Here is a 24,654-nt window from a genome sequence, read left to right as displayed (position 1 = left end):
TGCAGGAACCATCCATGCACAGGGTCTTCTGCCAGAGTAACTTGTTGAACTGCCTCTACTAAAACATAAAATTGAAACAGAATGTTTGTTAATACCAAAGAAATTGCAATCCATTTTAGAGATCAAATCACACTTGTGAATCCTTTTTTTTTTTTTTTAATCCGTATTTTAGACTTCTGAATTCTAAAACAATGTTTACTTGAGATAAATGGAATCATATAAGTCATCTGGGTTGGTTTTGAGGCTCCTCCTGGAGTGCTCTTTGGCATTTAGTGTTCCATCATGATCCAGCTTAGCTTCCTTCTTCCCATCAGGAAGTAGTCGTTGTTACAAAAACATTTCTGAAATTTCCCATCTCAAACCAATTTTAGGTGACACATGAAACTGGTAGGTTGTTTATTAATGGCAGAAATTATCCAGCTTCTAGATTTAATGATTCCTTTTATTAATATGTTAATATTGCAGATAAGAGGAAGAAAACTTAGGAAATACAATCCAAGAGACTGATAGACTGAAAGAGTAGTCTGGTGATGGGCTTGCAAAATACAAAGCCAAAATACACCTGTAGAGTTATTTTAACATTAAATAATATTCTCAATTAAAAATAACCCTAAAATAACATAATCAGTACACTTGTGTACTGGACCACTTCCACAAAAGCACTTTGTTGGCTTGTTCGGTAACTTGCATCATGAGAAGTATTGCTTCAGTCCTGCCCTTGCAGATGCATTGTCTCTGAATCTAGAGCTACTCCTCTTTTTGTGCTCACAGACTGACTCAGGCTCTTGCCCTCATCATTTAAATCAAAATTGCTGATGTCAGGACATGTGATGGCTTATGTTCATAGTTCGATTCTAGTGCTAACTTCTCTTTTGTTGTCCACTATTGCTTCACATAATATGGAATAATATGGACCTCCTCTTGATTGCCAAGGGTTTGCTTGACTAATATGATCTCCTTCTATGGCAAGATGACCCACTTAGTACATGAGGGACAGGCTGTGGATGTTGTCTGCCTGGACTTTTAGTAAAGCCTTTGACACTGTTTCCCACAGCATTCTCCCGGAGAGATTGGCTGCTCATGTCTTGGACAGGTGTATTGTTCACTGGGTAAAAAACTGTCTGAAGGGCCAGAGAGTGGTGGTGAAATGGAGTTACATCCAGCTGGGGCCCAGTAAATAGGGGTGCTTCCCAGGGCTCAGTATTTGGGACAGTCCTATTTAACATCTTCATCAGTGATCTGGACAAGGGGGATCTAGCAAACCCTCAGTCAGTTGGCAGATGACACCAAGTTGGGTTGGAGTGTTGATATTCTGGAGGGCAGGAAGGCACTGCAGAGGGATCTGGACAGGCTGTATCCATGGGCCGAGGCCAGTTGTATGAGGCTCAACAAGGCCAAGTGCTGCATCCCAAACTTGGGTCTCAATAACCCCATGCAGTGGTACAGGCTGGGGGAAGAGTGGTTGGAAATCTGCCCAGTGGAAAAGGATCTGGGGATCTTGGTTGACAGTGGATGAACATGAGCCAGCAGAGTATACAGGTGGCCAAGAAGGCCAATGGCATCCTGGCCTGTATCAGCAATAGTGTGACCAGCAGGACCAGGGCAGTGATTGACCCTCTGTGCTCGGCACTGGTGAGGCCACCCCTTGAATCCCGTGTTCAGTTTTGGGCTCCTCACTACAAGAAAGACATTGAGGTGCTGGAGCGTATCCAGAGAAGGGCAGCAAAGCTGGGGAAGGGTCTGGAGCACAAATCTTACGAGGAGCAGCTGAGGGAGCTGGAGTTGTTTAGCTAGGAAAAAAGGAGGCTCAGAGTAGATGAGCCTCTGCAACTACTTATCACTCTCTGCAACTACCTGAAAGGAGGTTGTAGCCATGTGGGATCGATCTCTTCTCCCAGGAAACAAGTTATAGGACAAGAGGAAATGACCTCAAGTTGCACCTTGAGGTGGAACCCTCAAGGAAAGATTTAGACTGGATACTAAGGAAAAAGTCTTCCTGAAAAGGGTTGTCAAGCATTGGAACAGGCTGCCCGGGGAAGTGGTTGAGTCGCCATCCCTGGAGGTGTTGAGAAGGCATGTAGATGTGGCACTTGGGGACATGGTTTAGTGGTGGACTGGGCAGTGCGGGGTTAATGGTTGGACTTGATGATCTTAGAGGTCTTTTCCAGCTTAAACAACTCTATGATTCTATGACAACCTGCTCTGCAGCATTGTACTAATACTGTCTATTTTTATCAGTGGAGGGAAGTGGAGGTAGGTATAAGAAACCCCCTCTATCCTTTTTGTTAGCCTGTCTGTCAGCTTCACCAACTTCATAGCAGCTGCCTGTCTGTACTAATAAGATATTAGTTGCCCACAATCTTAAACTCTGTTAATCACTAAGGAAGGATGGTAGGCATGAAGGAGGCATGTGAGAGAAAAATAGTGTTATTTGTAGGAGAGTCTGTCTTTTCAGTTTTGTTTTTGTTTTTTTTTAAGGATGATGTGACATTTTTGTTTGATTTTGAATAAAGAATATTATTCTTATTATTTTTCTGAAATCAATGTTTCTTCTTTCCCTGTGGGATGCATACATCAAGATCTTCCCATGAACCTCCTATGTGCTAGTGCCTTGTTTCTGCTGCGTTAGTTCATAAACGACCCTATCAAACCAATTATCCAGGCCACTTCAGGTTACCAGTTAATCCATGCATGAGTATTAGGAATGTTGAATATATGGCAGTGAGCCAACAGCCTTGAACATGGAATAAAATGACAGCGTCAAGTCATCAAAAGAAGCAGAAATACCAACAGCATTTTGAGAACCGAATTGCAACAGACAGGGAGGAAAGTGCTTTGGGGAGGGCGGAAGGACATCCAAGTGGTTCATACTGACTCAATTTAATTCCTGTGATCCAGCTCACAGACGTTTGTGCATTGCTGTTGAGGTGATAATATAGGAACAGCAAGAATAAAACTTTTTGGGTGCTACTGCTGTCTTAGGGTAGTCAAAAGTATTCATGCAACTAGAATCTGAAGTGAATTCATATGGGAATTAATGTAGCATATGAAGTGTCCTGTGAATTCACATCCTAACTAAGAGCAGGCATCTGTGTTCAGACACACCCTTACTGAAGATAGGATTACATTTGGAAAGTTTCCTGTCCAGCTGTAATGCCTAGAAATGTAATTCTTCCATCAGTAAAACAGTTTGGGACTTTTGTTTCTCTGAACATAAACTAACCATGTCAGATTATTCCATGATGTTCCCAATATATGCCCCTTCTTTTCTACTGTCGTCCATAGTCATATTTCAGTGCAGCTGCTTCTTAGATTTTATGTGCTAAAGTCAACCCCACCCCAGTCTTTTCAAGTTGTTGATGCTATTGCATCACTGGCTTGACCATCTTACCAGCTCTTTTTGAGTCATTACAATATCTTGTTATGCTGCTCATCAGGTTGAAAGTCATCAAGTTAATACTGAGTATCATGAAACACCCTCTCTTTGGCGTGTTCCCTGACCATTCCAGTAACACTTGCTCCTGTCTCTTGCTCTTTCTCACAAATATCTCAGTGCCTTCCTTGTTTTGCCCCATGTGGAGTCTCCTTGTCAGACTGGTTTACCAAGTTTGCTTGCTTGCATCCCTCATGCCTGTTTTCTTTCTTATGCTTTCAAACTATAATGCATGGATATACTACATTTTATACTGTTGCATTTTCCCTTTCTTCCTACTACTCCTTTCTCTTTATGAACTTCACTTGTGAAGAGGTCTTCTTAGGGCAGTGAAGCATTTTATGCATGTTTCTAAGCTAAATATCTGTTCTCTGTTCCTTTTTCTTCATCAATGCCATGTTCATCTTGATGATGCAACTAGAAGCATTTCAGCAAGAACCAAGTTTGCACAACACCAGTGCAGGTCCTTCAGGTAAGGACCTGTAAACCTGAAGCATGGTTATTTGGACAAATTCTTATGGGACAGTTCATTACCCATTTTGAAAAGTGCCTGGACTCTTATTGAAGCTGAATAAGTAGCAGCTTATTCCTTTGGTGGGGTATAAAGGGCCTTGTGTGTCCTGGATACATATGGGCAGGTGAAGAACCTTGAATCAATGCCCTTGTCTAGCTTGTGATAACATGTTCCTGTAACTATACTGTAGAAGTCAGAAATGCTGAGATGGGTGTGGGACTTGAAAGGATGATAGGGTATTCCCCTTTTCTTCTCTATAATCTTTCTCCATAATCCACTACTCCCTTAGAACTTTCTGTTACCTCAAGAAGAGGTTCTTTCACTCTCTGCCATAGATGTGATTAAGTGGTGGAAGGAAGATTCAAGGAACTCCTGCCTTCCCTGCAGGTATTTCTGCTCTATGTTTGTAGTTCCCAACTGCTGCAACATCTGCCTTCTCCCACAGCCTCTTTCCTCTGAAGCTGATGAAGCGAGTGTGTACAGTGAAGATGGAGGCTTAGACAGGGAGCCAACAAACCACGAGGACAAGAAGAAGCTATCATCCTCTTTCTCTGTTGCAGATGCATCTTGCATCATTCTTGTTCTCCAGTTAGAGATGGTAGGGCACAGTGTGGGCACAGCAACTGGATACAAGGAGAGATGGTTGTTTTTAACAACCCTATTTGCCATCTTCTTCCTGTTTCTCCATCTCTCAGGTGCTCTCCTGTCTGTCTCACACTATTTACCAATGCTAATTCTTTCAGATTAAGCTGCTCCCTGGGTAGTATCAACAAGGATTAAAGTTAAAGGGATTCTGTCATATTTGTTTTCCTCCTTCTCGTCCCTATGCTCCAGTCAAGGGCTCTTCTCATCCACCTTTGCAATAGCCCTGACCTTTGAACCAAAGGACTCCCAAGACTAAAGGCTTGGAGTCAAATATTTGCTAATTTTGAGTTTGCAGTTGAAAAGCAAAGTGATTTTTCCAGCAATATTCCCCATTGTTCAAGTGCCTTCTTGAAGCTGGCAGCATACGGTTGATCCTGATTTCTGAAACCGAATTAAAATTGCAGTTGTCTGCACTGACCTTTCACACTGGGAGTACTATCTTTTGTTAGTTATTTTGAAACTACTCTTTTTTTTTAATCTTTAGCTAAGACTATGTGTGTATTCTAACTTGGTTTATTTCCTTCACTTGAGACTTGAAAGATTTTGCGGTGCCCCCTCCCTGCTTGGTGTGCATCATGCAGGCCTGCGCATTGCCATTGCAGCCGCAGTGTTGAGATCAACTGCACTAATGCTGCTGCTTTTCTCTAGACTCATAACTGTTCTTTTCCAACCTTTTCCTATTTTGCTGGCTCTATGTAAGGCTTCTTTTCATTCACACATTATGTGCAGTGAGTAAATTGTATTACCCAGCCTCCATTTGGCACGTCTCTGTTGAACTGATGAGCTACACTCACCCAGAAATTGTTCTGATTCATTCAAGGTGAGCTACCAGTAGGAGCTCAATTTCCAGGTCTAGCTGGCTGAGTGAGCTTTAAAGGCCATGTCCAGCTCAGGAGTTCACATTCACCAGGTAAATGGATCAGCCGTATCCATTCAGCATTCCTAAGACACTAGTGTATCTCTTTAGCTTGAGGCTTGTGAAGAAGACTTCAGGCACACAGTCTTTGATTCTAACTTCTCCTGACTGTACCAAAATCAAAACTACTCAGATCTGTGGTATTATTACACAAGCTTACCAGATGTTTGAAAGGTATCCCTTGACTTTTGGAAAAGTACCAAACCCAAACTATTCAGCGCTGGTCTAAGTGTCATAGACCTGTGTCAGCTGGATAAGCACCAGAATAACTGGTAGCTGACACTGCTCTGTTTACCATTCCTTCTGTCACCAGTTGCTCATGGGGATTTGTTTGAATTGCCACATTCAACTGAGTTGCCATTTTTTATTTTGTCATTGTCCAGCTGGCAACAGCTGCTGCAGAGAGCTGGGGGTTAGCAAGGTTATCCAACATAGTTCTGCACTCTTCAGCCTCAGTCATTTCTACTTCTACATCTGGGAACTTTCAGTGATGTTGCGTGATGTGGGGACATTTTTGCTCAGACTCCTCACTGTTAGAAGAAAAAGCTCATGTGAGCAAGCTGAAATGTACCTATCTTTGTCTTGTGGTTTGGTGCATGAGTTTCATCCAGAATTGCCTCAGGTTCCCAAGATTGCTCATGTGGGTCCTGTAGGTCATATCCCCTGTAGGTCAGCCTGGGTTGGCTTCAGGTGCCAAAGTCTGTGAGCCCAGCTGTTAAGATGTAATAGGCAAACACTTATGCTAATGACAGGGTATGGCCAATAAACCCTGATAACCAGTGGTCCTTTCCAGAGCGTTTATGGAAGTGGACAATGGTCTCTGCTTATTCCCTCAGTGAAAAGATAGGACCATATCACAACCTGTTCCACATCCCACAGTAATGCTTCTCTTCCTGAATCTCACTTCCTGCCAGTGATGTTTTGAAGCCCACTAGGCAATCTGGAGGTTTTTGGCTGTGTGTTAGTCAAGAAAATTGAGCAAAATACTAATTTTCCTTATAATAAGAATACCTGTATGACTAGCTGACCTTCCTTCTTGTGTTGGGGAAGGCCAGGACATGCCAGATTGTATTTTAAGAACACATGTGCTCCATGGGTAGAAAACACAAGGAAACAGGCTGAATGAATGCTGATTGTCACACTCTTGGCACCAAATATAGGTTCTTAATAAGACTATTTAACAAGGCTCCTGTTTTTCTCAGACTGTCCTTCCTTCAGACACTGGAGAATGTTTCTAGTCCATTTTTAAGAGAGTTGAATATTCTCAAATCTCCCCATGTTGCTCTTATGCAATGGACATGTTCTCCCCTGGTGGCATTTCAGTTATTTGTCTGATGGTCATCATGACTTCAGAGTGCTGAAGTAAATTTTACAGTTCCTTGAGCCTCTGTCCTTCGAAAGTTCTTTTGTCTTTTGTCCAGAAACAAGAGTTTCGGAGGCCTTTCAGAAATCTGTGCTTGAGTGATTACAGGTGTGTTGAGCAGTCTGAAGTGTTGTCGTTTATGATACGCAGATGTCAGTAGTCAGAGGTTTCCATTCATTCATTGCAACCACAACCATTGTAGAGTTAGACAGGTGTGACTTCTACGGTATTGATATCACACAGTATTGTATACAATCCAGGGAACTGTCTACAAACTGTGTAGGAAAGAGATTGCTTAATGACTCTTGACCTGAGTTGCATTCTTTTGTGTGATAGTCAGGCCCGCCCACTTATATTTCCTGCATTTTGTGGTTGATAAGACCGTGAGCAGTTCTTTTTTATGCTTTATGTCTGTACAGTGTCCTGAGTCTTCATGCAAAACTTGGTGACTATAACTGCTTACCTTTGTCTTTTGCACATTTCACCTCTTTGCTTTGATAATTACCTAATAAAAAGAGAGTTAAGGATGCAAATTCTTCTCTATGGTTCTCAGAAAAAAAAGATTGTCACAAGCCTTTAGTGGATATTCAGAACTTCTCAGATCTAGGGTGATCATCAGGATAATCACATTCTTACCAGTGTTGGCTTACTTACTGCCAAACAATCATTGCTCATTTACTGTTGTGGTGCAGCTCCTGACTTCCTGAGTGGGAAAGGCTGCCTTATCCTTTCTTGATTATGTGGTAGTTTATAATACTAAAAAGTCTACTAGATGTGTGTGTCTGGCTAATGAGTGATTTCTCTTTTTGGTGCATTTATCATTTGAGTTCCTCTCTATTGCCTCAACAGTAATTTTTTTTGAGATTCATACTGGAGCTGATGGAAGCTAGGTCTTTCTCTAATTCAGCCAAAGTTTTCTTGAGAGCAGTTTTACCCCTTATTACCAGTTTGCAATGACGGTGTGTCCTAAATGATTTTTCCATGAACCTTAATGGAAATGTGGTGGATAGAATCCATTTTTCCTTGGTGACAATTAGGTGTCTTAATCATAAGAGCAGACCACCTTTTGGGTTTCTGATAAGACAGTGCTTAAGCACAGGCAGCCTCACTGACCTTAACTAGGAAATTTTGTTGAAATCTAACTTTTTACTCTTATTTTTAGGTATTGCAAATTATTGTGAAAGATACTCTGAAGGAATGAGACTTGTTCTGAACACCTTTGGGCCAGTTCCAGAATTTTCAGGTGAAATTGTGCAGAAAGTCAATCAGGTAAATACAGAATTGATAAAAGCAGTGACACTCAGAACAAAGAATATTGCTAGCTTTTATTTTAACATTTGTACCATTTCAGTTAACTGCTGTAGGTATCTGTAGTCTGTACTTATTATGTGAATATGTACATTAAGGAAGAAGATTCCTTCCTGTATAAACCCTGTAGCTTTTTTCCTTATGGGTGTTCTTTTTCTTGTTTTTGTGGGTTTTTTACAAACTGGAGTTCCAGTCTGTAGTTCTGCAAATACATGTTTAAGTTAAGCATGTGAGCAGTCTGGTAAGGTTACTTGCATGTTTAAAGATGTTTTTTAGTGCTGTTCTGGATTGGGATCTAGTTTGTCTATTAACATTTCTAAGCCCACTATTTGTTTATACTCACTATGTAGGCTATTTTGAATGACCGTAGGAATTAACTGAAGTATTTCCTAATTCTGCCTTTTCTAATGCTTCTCCAAAGAACACATGTATGTGTTGGATCATTTCTGATCAGCTATCAGAGATTAATTCCAAATATAGAGGCATATTCTGTCTGGAAGATAACATTGTTTTTTTCCTTGTTATGTTAATGTAATTTCAACATGAGCTATGTTAAAAAGGAAAAGAATTATTTTATGCTTTAGCAACATAGATTGCTTATAATAACAATAATAATTGTGGAGTCGTTCACAATTAGCAGCTTTTAATTTGCATGAAAGACTTTGGGTTTTTTTATAGAAAGCTGGATTCCACTTCAACATCTGTTTCTGTGTCTCTTTATTATCTTCAGTCTTCAGTGCCAAAGATGGGCTTGCAAGGATCCTTTCTTAGAGTAAATCATTAGACATTTCTTATCTTACTTCTCTGTCCCTCCTGCTGATTTTTTTCTAGAATGACCATAGCTTGCCAGTCATTGGTAACAGGTCCAGGTTTTACCCAGTTTCTCAACACTTGATTTTTGAGTGTTAGACCTCAGATATGCTTTTGGCAAAGATGGCCTTGTGATCTCGACCTGCTCTCTCAAAACAACTGCTTTTTCTTTGGCACTTCTAAGACAACTTCAATTGTGCACTCAGAAATACCTTTTTTTCCCCTGAGTTTATGTGTCTCACTCTATCATTTTTATTATAAGTGGCACTCTTAAGACAAAATGTTTTTAATAAACATGGTATCCCTCATTTATCGGGAACCAGAAGAGACATCACAGTTTTAAAAGCACACAAGGAATCTGGTTTAGAGCACATTTTCAGCCACATAAATGGCCAGGTTGCCTCCCTCCTGCTTGAAAAAAGATTATTGTCAGAGAGTAGACAGTGGCTATGTGGGGCAAAATGAGGGAAGAAGCTGATGTTTTGTTGTTTCTGTAGTCATCTTCATTGTCACATTCAGGATAACCTTATACAAGTGGGAACACTTTTCTTCTCATATGGGTTGGCTCATTTCCAATCACCCATGTAAAGAATTAGTGATCTATTACTTGTGAAACTAAATTAAAGTTTGTGTGGATGTTGACTTGGTCTGACACGGGGAAAGCAGGAAAACAGTGCTGGTGAGAAACCTTCTACTCAGAACATGAGATTTAATCATCTTAAATTTTCTGTTTCAGGCAATGTCTGAAAAAATTCCAGTTGTGCCAAAAGTCCTGGATGCCAGGAGAAAATGGAGAGATGAATGTCTCAGTGGTCTTGCCAAACTGAAAACACAAATGAAATCCAACTGAGGTGCACCTTGTCTAATAGGAGACACCAAATGAAGAGCAGATCTTCATTAAAAAGTGGAAATTTTTTGTCATTCAGAAGAGGAGTCTGAATGTGCAACCAAGGAAATGTGCACATGTAGAGACCAATGAAACATTTGGTCCAGTTTTGACAAAGTAATGAATAACTAGGAACAGTTATTAAAAAGTTCAGTTAAAATTTATCAAATTACTGTATAAATGCATTAGATGTGCAAGCATTAAGAGTAGCTTTAGCAATATTAATATTGTGCAATGCTGGAACACAATCATGTTTTAAATAATGCATTTTTCAGCTTGCTTAGGAATTCAGCACTTGAACAATATTTGCTTATGCAGGGATCTGAAACAGGCAAACATCAGCTGTTTGTCACTGGAGAAAATAAGCCCTCACCCACCAATCACTGTGACAGTGAGGTTTATTTGTGAGGCTCTGGCTGCAGATAGGAGAGGGCTGTATTGAGTAAAGAGTGGATTCACTGGCCAGTAAGCTGAGACCTCAGCAGCAGTAAGGGTCACTTCAACTCATGTCTCTTACTGTACCACAATGTAGGGGAAAGAATTGCTCCTTCTTTCCCACCCTTTGGCACTTCTGTATCTGTATGGTGATCTAAATGTAAGTAAATAGAACAAATTCTCCCTTCATTCCCTACCCCTGGTTCTGTTAGACTTACCAGAGACCTACTTGGTCTTTAAGACCATGCACTTGATACCCCATGGCTTTGCCCACCGATGTTTGGTGCTGGCCATAGCCATTGCTGCATTAGTATGTGCCCCATTTTAAGACTTGTCTCTGAGAAATAAGAGATTTTGATTTAGTAGCTAGTTTTGGAGACAGGACCGTGTAGTGGATCTGTCTGGGCTTTCTCCATGACCTTCTAAATGATCTTGGGAAGCCAGTTCACCTCTCTCGTGCCCCGTCTGTTTTATCCATTAGCTGAAGCAAAATCTGCTTCTTTAGGACTCAGCTGTAGTGAGTGTAACAGCTGCAGCTGAAGGGACCACAGGTATCTGAGTTGAAACTAGGTGATCTTTAAGGTCCCTTCCAACCCAAGCCATTCTTTGGTTCTGCTATTTTGCTCCCCTGCAGAGGGCAAGATACAGTGGCTTAAATGTAGCATTTCGGCTTTAGTGCTGCCCTTCCCTCAGGAGACGTAACACCTCGTCCACAGGCAAGGACGCAGGATACACCTGGAAGTAGTATCAACCTCAGGTGCTCCTGTGACAGGTTTTCTTCCACAGCAAAGTGTTATTATGAACGTCTGAACCCTGTAATATGGTTGGACTTTGATCTTAGCTGGAACCTTGGGGCATTATTGTTATGCAGATAGTAAGAATAACTTGAAACAGTGCATTGCACCCACCCTTCTTGAGTTATGCATTTCTGCATTTGTGCTAACTGGTCATGTAACTTCAGTCACAGCACAGGTGCAGAAGTTTTAAGCTGTCATTTTGCTAATTCTCATGGGTTTTTTTATAGAGGACACAAACAAGCTGTTGAAGTTTTAGTAGTTACCATTTTGAGCTGAACAGCAGAAATGTCTGCATGAACATACCAGTACCATTTATTTCTGCTTAGGTCACAGTACAAGAGATGTAGGATAAACTGTATTGCTTGACACAAATGGAGGTCCAAGAACACATTTCTGGATGTGAAACATAGGATGGGAGGCATAGTGCAGAGGTTGTCCTGTGCTTCTGTATAATCAGCCAAGAGAAAGGAAAATTTGTAAGCTCAAATTATTTTATTCCAATATAAACTTAAAATTGTCAGGTTTCTTCTATTGTTTTTTATTGCCACAGACACTGGCTCAACCTGCATTTAGATATCTGAAGTTGGAGAGGTCAATCCTCACTCCTGAGGCCTTATTAAACAATAGTAAATTAATTATTAGGCTGATTTCCTCATTTTGTGCATTTCAGACAGGGCCAGAGAAGGTTCTGATTACTTTCAAGATTTGACCTGGTTTTCTTATGGGCATATGACATTGTCATAATTAATTAGCTTGCGTTGCTTCTGTTTATTCTGAGATATTTTAAAACTGAATCATGTCATGAAAGATTTGCCACTGTTTTTATTATTTGCTTATTAATAAAATATTTTAATGAGGAAGGTATTAATTTCTGTGCTCCAGTGTGATTGATGCTTTAGTGGTAGCACTACATATACATACTACATACAGGTCTTTAGAAACCAGTGTCCTGGTAGAATAACTTGTGGAAGTCAGTGGGAGAAAACAGACAAAAAATAATGCGCACTCTCCTATACTGTTATGTGTTGTCAACCAGTTGCTGCAGACATGATGCTCTGCTGTGAGGGAATGGTTTTCTGTGGGGAAGAAAGCTCTCTGAAGAGAGCCAGAACACTTCTGTGTTGTGAGCAGCTCCTCCACAGGGTCTAGCATACAGCAAAGCTCACCTTGGAGCATCGGTTCCCACACAGGTTCACAGCTACAAGTTGAAGGTGAGGGGAGATTCTTGACAAAAAGTGTGTCTTAGCTGACATTTGCATAGGATTTGAAGCACACACAATTATTAGTTAGTAAATGCAACAACAACTGGAAAGCATTAGGAAAAGGTGGTTAAAAGAATGAAATGGGCTGTCCTCGTCCCAGGGACCTGTACCCTGTTCACAATTAATCTCCTTTACTCATAGTCATTAAATGGTGTCTGAATCCTGCACCCAGCTTGGGGCTCCCAGTACAAGAAAGACATGGGACATATCTTGTACAGGGACAAGGCGTAGGGGAGGCCCCCAAGATGGTGAGGCTGGTCCTGCAAGGAGAGGCTGGGGGAGCTGGACTTGTCTGGCCTGGAGCAGAGGTGGTGGCTTTGGTAGGATCTACCTGCTGCTCCCAGTGCCTGTAGGGAGGTCATCAAGGAGACTGAGTCAGACTCTAAATTTGGGCTGGGGGAGAAGGTAGAGACAATGGATGTAAATTGAAAGACAAGAGTTTCAGTCTGGATGTAAGAAGACACTTTTTGCCCCATGAAGATAATCAGACACAGGTTGTCCACAGAGGTGGTGCAATTTCTGTACTCCGAGGTTTTCAAGTCCCAACTGGGTGAAGCCCTGAGCAACCTGGTCTGACCTCAGAGCTCACCTGTTGTGAGCAGGAGGTTACAGCAGAGACCTCTGAGGTCCATCCCAGCCTGCATTTGCCTGATTCCAAGTTTTATTTGATTTTGGACTATTTTGCATCAGAAAAGTTGCTCTGTCTTAAGTTCAGTTAACCCCAAAGAATGTAGATAGATTAGTTCGAATTGTCACATGTGATGAGAGGACTTTTTTTACCCAAATCATAAATGAAATTGAGGATGGTGTTAATGTATGTAAATAAGTCTGCAAAATTCCAATTGTGTTGAATTAATTGCTTTAATTTTTTTATTCAAATTTGTCTTACTCCTTTTATCCCATTACTTTTCTTCTCAAATGCAGTAAACTTCTTGTGATGGAAGATGGAATTTTCTAAGTCTTTGTTGCACTATGTTTTTCTCTGTTTTACCAAGTTGATATTTCGTTATTATGTGTACTTTACTATAAGTTACTGCTGCTTATTAGAAGCAGAATCCAATGTGTTCATACCAAAGCCTTTGACTTAATGCTGTTGGAAACCAAACCAAATCATGTGTAAAATAAGAAAGAAAGGACAGATGCAGGAAAATACCTCCTTCACTAACTGAAGTCCAATACCTCTGTTTTTGCTAAATCTTTGAATGTGACAGGAGTAGTTTGCAGCTTGCAAAGCAGCCATGTGAATTTACTTTCCCTATTCTGGTTATTTTTCTAGCCGTGATAATAGTTTGAAAGTTAAAATGTAAGCATTTTCTGTTTGCCCTATTATCTAATTGGATGGTATTAAGAAACTGTGTTATCCTATCCATACTATCTTTTAGACAAAGACTGAACTGTGCTTCATTACAGAAGCAGGATAAATGCTTGTGGTGCTTGTTACAAAAAGAGAAAAATAATTTTGAGACAAAACTATGTCATTGTCAGTCTCTGTCAAAAGATGAGATCTGCTGCCGGTGCCTATATAGTTACGTGTCAGGATTGCATTGCCACAGTATGGAGTTACAAAAAGATCTTTGTGAATATGTAACTGGTGCCCTTGCAGAGAGGGAGGTATGGTGGACAGGAGTTCTCCATGAGAAGAGGAGGCCAGCAGATGTGAACCTAGCAATTACTGTAAGTAGGAAAAAAAAAAAAAGGTCTTTTGCTTTCCACAGCCTACCAGGCCCAAAGGGAGTGTTTCACAAATTAATTTAGATCTAGTTAAAAACGTGTAAATGAATATGTTTGCTCTAGCTGCCTGCTTACCTGCTCCTGTTCCCTCGAGCTTCAGAGCGTGTGTGTTTGTGTGTGCATGTGTGGGTGCTATTGCAGATCAGTCAGAGTGGAAAGACAAAAACTGACCACAGGGGAAAACTCACATTTGATTTGGTAAGGCTCTGCATGTATCAAGCCAGCAGTCTGTTCTTTTCTGTGATTTCAGACACAGAAAGCAATTCTTCCCTTCGGCCTGTTATTCCAAGTTAAGCAGTGATGCAGCTTAGAGCACATTGCTTACAGGGAGTTACCCATGGACTGGTATCTCTTACAGTTCATTTTTCAGGTAGAATTTTCTTCTCTAGAAAGGCTACACAGACCTCTTGCTTCTGTTGTAAATGGGAGGTCATAAAAGAAACTAGAAATTTTCTAGTTTGCTAGGGAACAGCTTGACTTATTTTCTTAACATTTATTCGAAAAAATGCTCCATGGGGTTACATGTCCCTCAGTATTTTCCCTTCTCTCTCTGATAATTTTTATTCCTTCAGTGAGGATGGATTACTCTTCACCACACACTGAAATGGAGGGACACTTGGAATAAAACAGCACTTAACATGCATGAACATGCATGAGATTTCTTCTTGAATGAAATGGAGATTCTAACGTGTGGCTTTGTAGACTTCTTCCAGCTACTTGGATTTCAGACCTGTTTTTGCAAGCAGAGACGTGTAAGATGCAGAATCATCCATAAACTTGTTTTCCTTTATCTATGAGTAAAATACAATCTAACATGGAAAGGTTAAGAGTCCATACTTTCACATGGGTGTAGGAAAGCAGAAGCTGAACTTACTTTTTAGAAGATTTTATATAAAATAGAGCTGTAAATTGGTACTCAGTTGGATGTTTGATCTGTTTAGCTTAAGCCTAGATGATGACTACCGGTATATTTTTAACATACTGCCCAAGGTCTCCATAAGGATCCAACATCTCCATGTCATCACAGCATGGAGATGTTTCCAACATCTCCGTGTCATCACAGCATGGAGATGTTTCCAACATCTCCGTGTCATCACAGCATGGAGATGAGAACATTAAAAAGCCTCTGTAACTTAAAACATTGTGAAAACCTTCCTTTGCAGTTGTGATGTGTTTAAAGTTTAACTTTAGGTCTTGCACTAATTTTTCCAATACCTTAATGGTATATACTTTCCACACAAAGCCACTGTTTCTTGTCCTTAGTATGCTTAATAAGATAAAGCTCCTAAGGAATACCATGGGGGCACTTTTGGCAGCCCAAGGAGAAGGTGATGAGGCTAGAAAATCCTCACTGTAACTCTGATGTTACTGAAGAAATGAGGTTGTCGTTTACCAGTCAGCTTTATTCCAAATTGTGTTGCTGTAGAACTTGTATTTTTTTTTAGCCCTACTTAAAAATTTAATGGGCTGCAATCTGCCTACTGAGTTTTTAGTAGTAATACAGGAAGTATTCCTGTTAAAAAGATATTATTGGAATTGCCACTATAACACAGAGGAAGCAGTCACAGAACTGCATAGCTTTCCACATTCCAGAGCACCTTGCAACCCCAAAAACAGATTTTCTGATTTGACTCAGCAATGTCATTTCAAAGCCAGGCAGTAATGGAAAGATGTAACTGTGCCGTTTCAAACATATGGGCTAGTGGGGACAGCAAACTGCAAAACCAGGCGATTTAATGGAATGAGCAGTGCCTGTGCCTGATCCATGTCATACAGATGTTTATGGAGTAGCACCAAGTAACATTGTGTAATTCTGTAAACCAAAAACGTTCCTTGTGCTTGCTTTTGGTTTTCCTTTTTTTTCAGGAAGAAAAGTTAATTACAAATTACATCTCCCTTCTATTAAAATCTAGTGCATATTAAAGGGTGATTACAGAAGTCTGAATATAGCATCTCACACTACTCTAGTCTGTTGTTTACAAAACAAAAGCCATTGAAAATAAGGATATGACTGCAGAGAAAAATAGAAAATAAAAATTTTCTTATCAAGATGCATTATTTATACTAATAAAATCAGATTTAATTAAGTAGTAACCTGATGTATGTTTTAATCTGATTGTAGTATCTTAATAGTTTGTTATAAGGAAACCATTAGATAGGGATTAATGCAATCATATTTAATCATTGATGTAAGAGAGGTACGTGCTTGTTACATTGTCTGAACAGTGCTTACTGCATCTGCATATAGCTTTTGGTTTCAAGTCTCCATTTACAAAAATTACAGTCCAGACTTCTCTGGAGATTGCTGCCTCAGTAAAGCACTGCCCGACCAACTCATTGCACCTACTGCCATAAAACTTGTTGTGACAACTGTCCAGACAGTGGCTGCTGATTGTAGCCTCAGGTAGTTACTACCATGTCCACCCTGTTGGCAGTCCTGTCCTCATACCTGTGAAGAGCAAAAGGAAGTGTAATTTCCAGCTGCCACCTCCCCTTGTAGTCTGCCAATGAGTTTCTTGAACGTCACCAAAAGGACTTTACTCCAACACCTCACTCCTGGCCGCGCTGATGCAGTTTCAGTGATCAGGCAACCTGGGCAGCCTTGCCCACAGTCCTGGGGTTTGTTCCATTTCCTAGGCCAGATCTGTCTGTGTTGGCCCACAGCATGGCTTGCTGCCCTGTTTCTGTAGCAAAGGAGTTTTGCTTGTACTGCCTAAACAGGCCAGTCTGCCCAGCTCATAGGAAGCCCAGCCACAGCCTGTTGCATAGTTAGAAATGGATGTTAACAGCTCATCCTCATTCACACGTTTTCCAGGCTAAGAAGCTTGGACTATTCACCTATAATAGATAGTTTACCTGTAAAAGCAAAGTGAGGTCCATGTGCCCCTCTGCTGTGCTTGTCCAGGCTCTCTGTTCCGTGATACCCTGCTACAGCTTTTCTGGTTTCCCCTTACACAGGTTACTGCCAGCTGCCACCCACCTGATGGCATTTCTTCAGTGTGAGGAAAGCTTGAGAACTTGCCATGAGACAACTCTATCAGCAGCATGGGGCTCTTTTGCCAAGTCTGGTATAGTTGTAGGACCTTCCTCTGGTGGTCATATCAAAGGTTCTGAAACTTATATTGAAAGGCAGAGGTGATCACCACTGGATGTTAGAGCCTACCTGAACAACTCGAATATGACCATGGTTATGATTTCTGGATAATATGGCATAAAACAACAGAGATTATTTGGAAGCTGCCCAATTAAGGCAATGTTGAGAGACTTGTAGAACAATACATGATCACCTTGTTTATAGTAGGAAAGCACAAAGATCAGAGCTGAATAAAACTCCCCTACCATGGGAAGACCGGTTTGTTTCAAGTCTATAGCTGTTCCTTACTTTCAGTAATGCTCAGTGAGCTTATTTTCAATGATGGCACTGGAACAGCATTACTCTGGTTTCTTCTCATAACTCCTCTTTTTTGGGTACATTTGCTCAAGAAGTTTCTCTGAGGGAGGAACTTGTATTTTCCAGACCTTTTTAAATATATGATCCTTTGCATGATTTCCAAGCTGGCGTAGCCTTATGGTTATATGCTGCACTATGTTATAGTTCTTTTTCCTTTTTTTAAAACCTCCTTTTGAATTGTCCATTCACCATTTACCATTCACCTCTGTTTCTACTCCGTTTCTTCTGACCCTTTATTACTCGTGTTTCTCAGCTGCTCAGAGGATCATCTTTAATTTCAAAGCTACACATGGGGATTAATTGCTACCTAGATGTTGTACCAACCTCCCTCTCCAGCCTCTACAAGCAAACTCTTTGTGGTGACTACTGATGTTTTTTCACTCAGTAGATGGGATCCAAATTCCAGTCTCTGGCTGTCTGGACTCTGCTTAATCATGGCTGATGTCACAAGGGCCTGTGTTGGTCATTCCCAGCAGCACATAGCAGTTCCCCAGGCACAGCACAGCTGCCCATCCATCTGACTCATTCCTCCAGGAGAGTGCTATGTGCTGAAGGTGCTGGAGTGCCAAACACAGCCTTTTCCTAATCCTCTCTGTTGACGGTGATGTTTGACTTGTCTGATTTAATCTCATGACAGGTTCGAAGATGAAGCTGCTCCCTATTTTATGGCTGACTCAGTATTTATTTGTGGGATTGGTGCCTGCTGAGATCATTGGTGATCAGCTGCTCTGTGAGCTTTCAAACAAAGTTATTGACAGAAGGGCTTTTTATACAAAGGGGAGTTCATGTTTGGACCTAGAAGGCACGGGGCAGTAGAAGCAGGACCCTTGTGGTCAGCACAGTCCCTGTAATAGGGGACATTATATCCCATTTTTAGCCTCCCAGAGCAGTACTTCCAACTCCTGGCTCCTGCCTATTGCCTTTTCAACTCCTTACATCCTCCCTGAGAAGCAGAGACCCCACAGATGTGATGTGTGATGAACATACCAGTGCTCACTGGCACAACTTTTCTGAGCCCTCATTCCCTACAGCTCTCACTTCACAATCTTTATATTTTCCAGCCATGGGGTACATTTTTGTTGGTTTCCAGGCCTGTTTGGCAAATATTCTCCTTCCACTCGTGGTTTTCTCAAGGAGTCTTTACTAATTTTTTACTTGAAATATTATTTTCACTTTTTTTTTTTTTTTGAGTATATTCTACAATCGCCCTAGGAGAAAACTTTAGCAAATCTGTGACACCTCTTCCTCTTTTTTATCCCTTTTGTAGGGAAATTATGAAATGCTCAATACATGCTTGTACTTTTGTGATTACTTTTCTCAGTTTGGATACAGAAAAACCAATAGTTCACACAAACTCCATCCTTGGCTAAAATCCCCAGCTTGCATACCTGGGAAAATCACAGTAGCTGGGTGGAGAAAGTATAGTCTCCGACAATTAAAATGCCAGCTGACTTAATGAAGGCGAATTTATTAGGGAGAATCTTATGACAGTACATTTTCACCCTTGGCAATAATCTAATAAGCAGCATAACAGGTAGCAGGGAGTGAAATAACACCCTGAGCATAGCCTGGACAGAGGGAGGCTGCAGTGGGTCATCCTTGGATTCATGTGAGCATCTCCCTTCACTGCCTGGGAAGACGGGCAGTGTTCCTGGTCCACTCTGTTTCTTTCTGCCATTTGTTCATAGACAGTGAGCTTTCTCCTAGAAGACCTTTTTTTTCCCCTCATTTGTGTCTTTATGCAGTTCCTGCCCTAGTACCCCAATTTTTTAATTTTTGTTAATCCATGCCTGTTTGGAGGTCCCTTACAGTTTCCCTCGTTTTCCAGTAGCCTGCTCACTGCTCAACTCCATCTATGAAATAGATTAAAAACTGTTTTTCAAGCATTTCCAAGGTTGTACAAAGTTCACCATAGGTGAAAATACAAGTACCAAGAGCTTATATTCAGCAGCTTAGATTTTTTTTTAAAGTCTTCCTAAGGGTAAATTAAGCAACTGAACAAGCTATTTAGAGCAGTTGCAGAGGTCTTTGAGTTCTTTTAGGAAGGATTAGATACACATCTCTTGAAGATGATGCAGATACAGTTAGTATAAACCAGAGATCCTTCATCCCTATAAACATGCAAATTAAACACAATTACAATATACAACGTTGGCTAATGCTTAATATAAGCGTACACCCAATGCTCATGCAGCCACAAATTAGTTTCTCTAAAGAGACAAAGCGGAAGATGAAGGAAAAGGCGGGGTGACACTTGATCACAGTAAGTACACACAAGCTCTGAGAAGATGGTTCCCAAAGGGATATTTTGGGAGCATTTTAGGTCATTGTGAAAAAGTAGTGGTGGTGGGCATCACAGAAACATGGTAAAGCTACGCAAACAATACACAACCCAGTAATTTCTGGAAGGGTATGAATAAGCCGGGGCTGCTGAGACATCACCATTGCACAAAGTAATGAAGAAATCACCAAGAGTGGACAATTATAACTTTTAGAAAGGGGAAGTCGTGAAAGAAATGGGAAACAAAGTCCAGACACAGGGGTGTTGAAATAACCAGGAATCACTGTCAACACTGAGGCTGTGACAGATGAGGAAAAAGAAGACGGAAACAGCTTCTGAGGAGGACATGGATGTGAAACTGGAACATCAGAAAATATCTCCAAAACCAGGAGAGTGCAAAGAAGTACTGACTGGCAGGTTTTACTGCCCTTTCCTGATTTTGTGGAGAGTCACCTCAATGCTTCCTTAGGGATGCAAGGGGAGTCAGCATTGGAAGCAGCCTTGGTGAAATTTGCTGTCAGTGGATTCACATAATTTTAAAGGCAGCAGTGAGCAAGGAAGAGCAAGTCAACCCCAACAGTTGGTCTGGGAGCTGGGAATGACACGGGCTGGTCATGCTCATTCCTTCCAGGAGGCATCTGCTTTAGGAGGCAGCACTTTACTGGGAAAACAATAAGACCCTCAAATGACAACACTTTCATAAAACTAAATGCAGTTTTCAACAGGAATGCAGTTTTCCAAGAATTAACAAACCTTTAGGCCTTTGTTTGAGGTGAAGTGCTAATGGCAGTCAAGGAGTTGTGGAGCTCCTGTGCTTCTCCTTTCCACGAGCAATGATTTGGCATTCGGAGTCTGGGAAAGATATTCCCATGGAAGATCTGAATGCTGTTCCTTGGTCACTGCATGTAAGACAGTATAAATAGCTGACATGTTTAAATTGCTGACAGCACTCGCCATTGTCCTGCAAACACTAGTTTTTCCATCTAAGGTTTACGGGCTCTCATGTCCAGTGTCTTCATCTAAGACAAAGGGCAAAATGTTGCCATGCCCAGCAGGAGGTAATAAAGAACAGATGGATACCATGTTCACAGGAGCCAGACTCCACACTGCTAATTCCTCCACAGTGACGACAAAAGGAGATGTGGCTCATCCCCCCGTCTTGAACAGACACTGGTGCATGGAACCATTCTTTGAACGTCACTTTGATGTTGAAGTGCAAATATGTCCAATCCTGAGTCCACAGGTGTCTTTCCATGGAGTGAGGATGGCTGCAGCAGGCAGAAGGCTGGATAAATTAGAGATGTAAGTTTGAACAAAATGGGCAGATTAAAGGGATTGGCTGTAAGACAAAGTGAGTATGCTGTGAGATAAAGGTACATAATGATCTGCAGCTGAAAAGATTATAGAGGTGATATGTAAAGAATGTCCTGAGTTAATCAGTTCCTTTGTGTAAGTATTTATGTTTTGCAAATCATTATCACTTAGCAACCTATGATGTCCCTTTTATTTTTTTACAGACTTAAACTGTTTCCTGGGGGTATTATCTCTGTCTAGCTCAGCAAAATTAAAATAGTATTTCACTTAACACTGTCTGTAAGTAGATGGAAATAATTAGCTCCAGGTATGTTATGAATTGCACTCAAAGAATTGACACGGTTTAGATCATAGAAAGTGGGGCATATTTGGTGTTCAACACTTTCTTATAGAGCAGTTGGAGCCCCTGGTGGTCCAGTGGTAAAGGCGCCGCGCTATCACCGCGGAGACCCGGGTTCGATTCCCGGTCAGGGCCACTCCCGGGCAGGTGGGGCTCGTTAACCCTTAAAGGCAACCCACCTACGTCCTAAGGACCTCGCTGCCACCGTCCAAGCTCGCTTGGCCCCGGCAGATGAACCTTAGGATTAAAGGGTGGGCTCAGTTCCGCGCACACTGTGTCTCACCTAAAAAATCCAATGCGCAGGCTGGAAGGTGGAAAGACCTTCCCCGGATCTTCGCTCGCGAAGACTGGCCATTATTATTATAGAGCAGTGAGCTGTGTTTAACTTTATGGATCTTATCAAATGCTTGTTCAAGCCAAGTCACAACTCTTGCCAAGAATACTTAATGCCACATTTGAGGCAACGAAATGTAAACCAGGAAGAGACCTGTTAGGACTGCTGGGTTCCCCCTCTGCACTGAGACACCCCCCTGCCAGGGAGCCCTGCCAGACCCCCACCCCACCACTGGGAAATATCACAGGGAGGTTTGTCTAAGAACTCCTGAAAAATCTTTCTGGAAAGGGATTCTCCAACCTCTCCCTACAATCCATGCCTTGTACATCTTGGAAATCTTCCCTAGTAGGCTGTCAAAGCACTCTTTGTTGCAGAAGGAAAACTGATTTCTTCGTGTTTTTGTCTACACAGATAATGTAAAATGATCAAGAAGGTCTTATGTGTTAGAGGATCGTTTCCATCTCTGTTCCCAATATTCTTTTCTTGGACTAAATGAGCCAAGTTCCCAAGTTTTTCCTTTTGAATCCCTTAGTGTATATTTCTCCTAATCCTTGTGCTCCTTGAATGCTTCTCACTTTGTCCAGGTCTGCAAGCGCCATGCCCAGACCAGGACCCGGCACTCCAGTTAATTCACTCAAAGATCATAGCGTATATCAAACCACACCAAACTGACACTCACTTCTGTGTCAGGAGGAGTGAAGGTAATGCTTATCTTCTCCCAGTTCTCAGACTGATTTGCAGCTGTGCCTGGGCAACCCACATCAGGCTCAGTGGTGATCCCATTCAAACTCTGTCAAGCTCCAACCTCTCACCCAGCCTGCACCTATTGCCCTTCCTCTTGCACGCTGTTATTTTCAGCCCTGTCTAGATGAGCAGAGAGCAAATCAGCAGAGGACACGGAGTGGATGATGAATGCTTTGTCCTCCTCTTCCTCCCTGAAATCTGCTGCCCGGCACTTGTGGCTGCCAGGGAGGGAGGACAGGGCTGGGCTGTGAGTCATCCTCCACTCCCGCTCCCTCCCTGAGCCAGGAGCTGCAGGTTCCCTGCCGACTGCAAGCTATGGCCAAGGCCCCACTCTTGTAGGGAAAAAAAACTGCTGTGGCACAAATATGGCCCTATTGAGAGCAGCACTCCCTTCCCATTTCTCTGGCAGATGAGACTGCTGTGTGCACTCCTCTGTGTCACTGCTGGCAGCAGATGCCTGCTACTTCTCTGCAGCATGGCCCAATCAACATCAAGAGCCATAAAGAATTTCAGCAGTAAAAATGGGTCAAAAAGTCTGAAGAAAACCAGCAATTATCTCATGACATTTTAATACTTGATGGAGAGTAAGACAGTACAGGTCCAGACGTGCGCATTTACAAACCTGCAGAAAGGTGCAGTTCCTGAGCTGATTAATAGCGAGGAAAGTTTAAACACTTTAACAATAGCTGCATTAATGCCAGAGGTACAGACCTAAAGGGAGAGGTGAACTGAGGAATTAAACATTAGATAGCTTTTAAGCATTAAAAATAACATGTTTCTGGCCATAGCTTTCCACTGGGAGTCCCCTCTAACACCTGAGCCTCTCAAACTCACAAGCTATATAGTGAGAGATGCTCTCCATCATTGCCTGTCCACACTCCAGCTGTGGTGGGGCAGGACAGACCTTGCCTGGGCTGCACTGGAGGAGCCATGTGATTGGAAAGTGTGTGCACACACCTGGCACCACTCTAGCACTGCCAGCTCCAGAGCATGAGTCTGTCAGAGGCCTGGCTTTCATCGTCAAGAGCACTTTTTATTTGTTGTCATTAGCTTTTGAGGGTTTTTTAATTAGTTCTTTGTATTAGAGCATTTGGCTACTCTAAGACTATTTTTTGTTTCTTCTTTCCACGATCTGCAGGACTGAAAATGCATTTCTGTTTGCCTATGTTGTTTGCAGAGATCTCTGCACACTCCAGATGACCCAAGCAGCCCTGGCTTTTCAAAGAGGGAATCAATCTATCATCAGCCAACATTTGTAAAATCCTGCAATACCATGACCAGCGTTGCATGGCTGTGCCTTTGGCTTCTCTTGGCATTTCTAAATAATTTTTATATAGTTCTGTATGAAGGTGCTATGCAAGAAGTGCCATTTCTCATGCTGCAGCACCTCAAAGGAGGGGTTTGTCCTGCTCTACTCTGCACTGGTGCGGCCTCACCTCGAGTCCTGTGTATACTGTTGGGCACCACAATATAAAAAAACCATTAAGCTATTAGACAGCATCCAAAGGAGAGCCACAAGGATGGTGAAGGGTCTGGAGGAAAGCCTTATGAGGAGTGCCTGAGGTCACTTGGTTTGTTCAGCCTAGAGAACAGGAGATTGAGGGGAGACCTCATCACAGTCTATGACATCTTCACAAGGGGAACTAGAGGGACAGGTACAGATCTCTTCACTCTCACGACCAGTGACAGGACTCAAGAAAATGGCATGATACTGATTTGGGGGAGGTTTAGGTTGGATATCAGAAAAAGGTTTTTTACCCAGAGGGTGGCTGAGCACTGGAACAAGCTCCCCAGGAAAGTGGTCATGGCACCAAGCCTGTCTGAGTTTAGGAAGTGTTTGGACAATATTCTCAGAAACATGGTGTGATTCTTGGGGTGTCCTGTGCAGGGCCAGGAGTTGGCCTCAATGGTCCTGATGGGTCCTTTGCAACTCAGCATATTCTACGATTCTATGAGTATTTTACCATAATTTCTTTCCTATGCAAAACCTAAGCCCTCCTCTCGTATAACCTGTGCTCAGCATCTCTGAGTGAGGGGAGGCACCCCAGCAAGAAGTGATCCCTCTCTCCTGTTCACCAGCACTGCGGGGA

The 24,654-nt window shown here is 41.9% G+C and overlaps 1 protein-coding gene across 1 annotated transcript in view; it reads left to right on the top strand.

Annotated features, from left to right (window-relative positions):
* Window positions 1-11,975, top strand: part of CRYL1 (crystallin lambda 1) — a 49,681-nt gene extending 37,706 nt beyond the window's left edge. The window contains exons 8-9 of the mRNA XM_050333148.1: window positions 8,034-8,140; window positions 9,726-11,975. Of these exons, the coding sequence (XP_050189105.1) occupies window positions 8,034-8,140; window positions 9,726-9,839 (221 nt within the window). The 3' untranslated portion in view covers window positions 9,840-11,975. The remainder of the gene's footprint in view (window positions 1-8,033; window positions 8,141-9,725) is intronic.
* The last annotated feature ends 12,679 nt before the right edge of the window (window positions 11,976-24,654 follow it).

The sequence above is a fragment of the Myiozetetes cayanensis genome, unplaced genomic scaffold (genome assembly GCF_022539395.1).
Source record: "Myiozetetes cayanensis isolate MyiCay16 unplaced genomic scaffold, myiCay2020 scf5-8, whole genome shotgun sequence".
NCBI lineage: Eukaryota > Metazoa > Chordata > Aves > Passeriformes > Tyrannidae > Myiozetetes > Myiozetetes cayanensis.
This window is presented reverse-complemented; position numbering and strand designations above follow the sequence as displayed.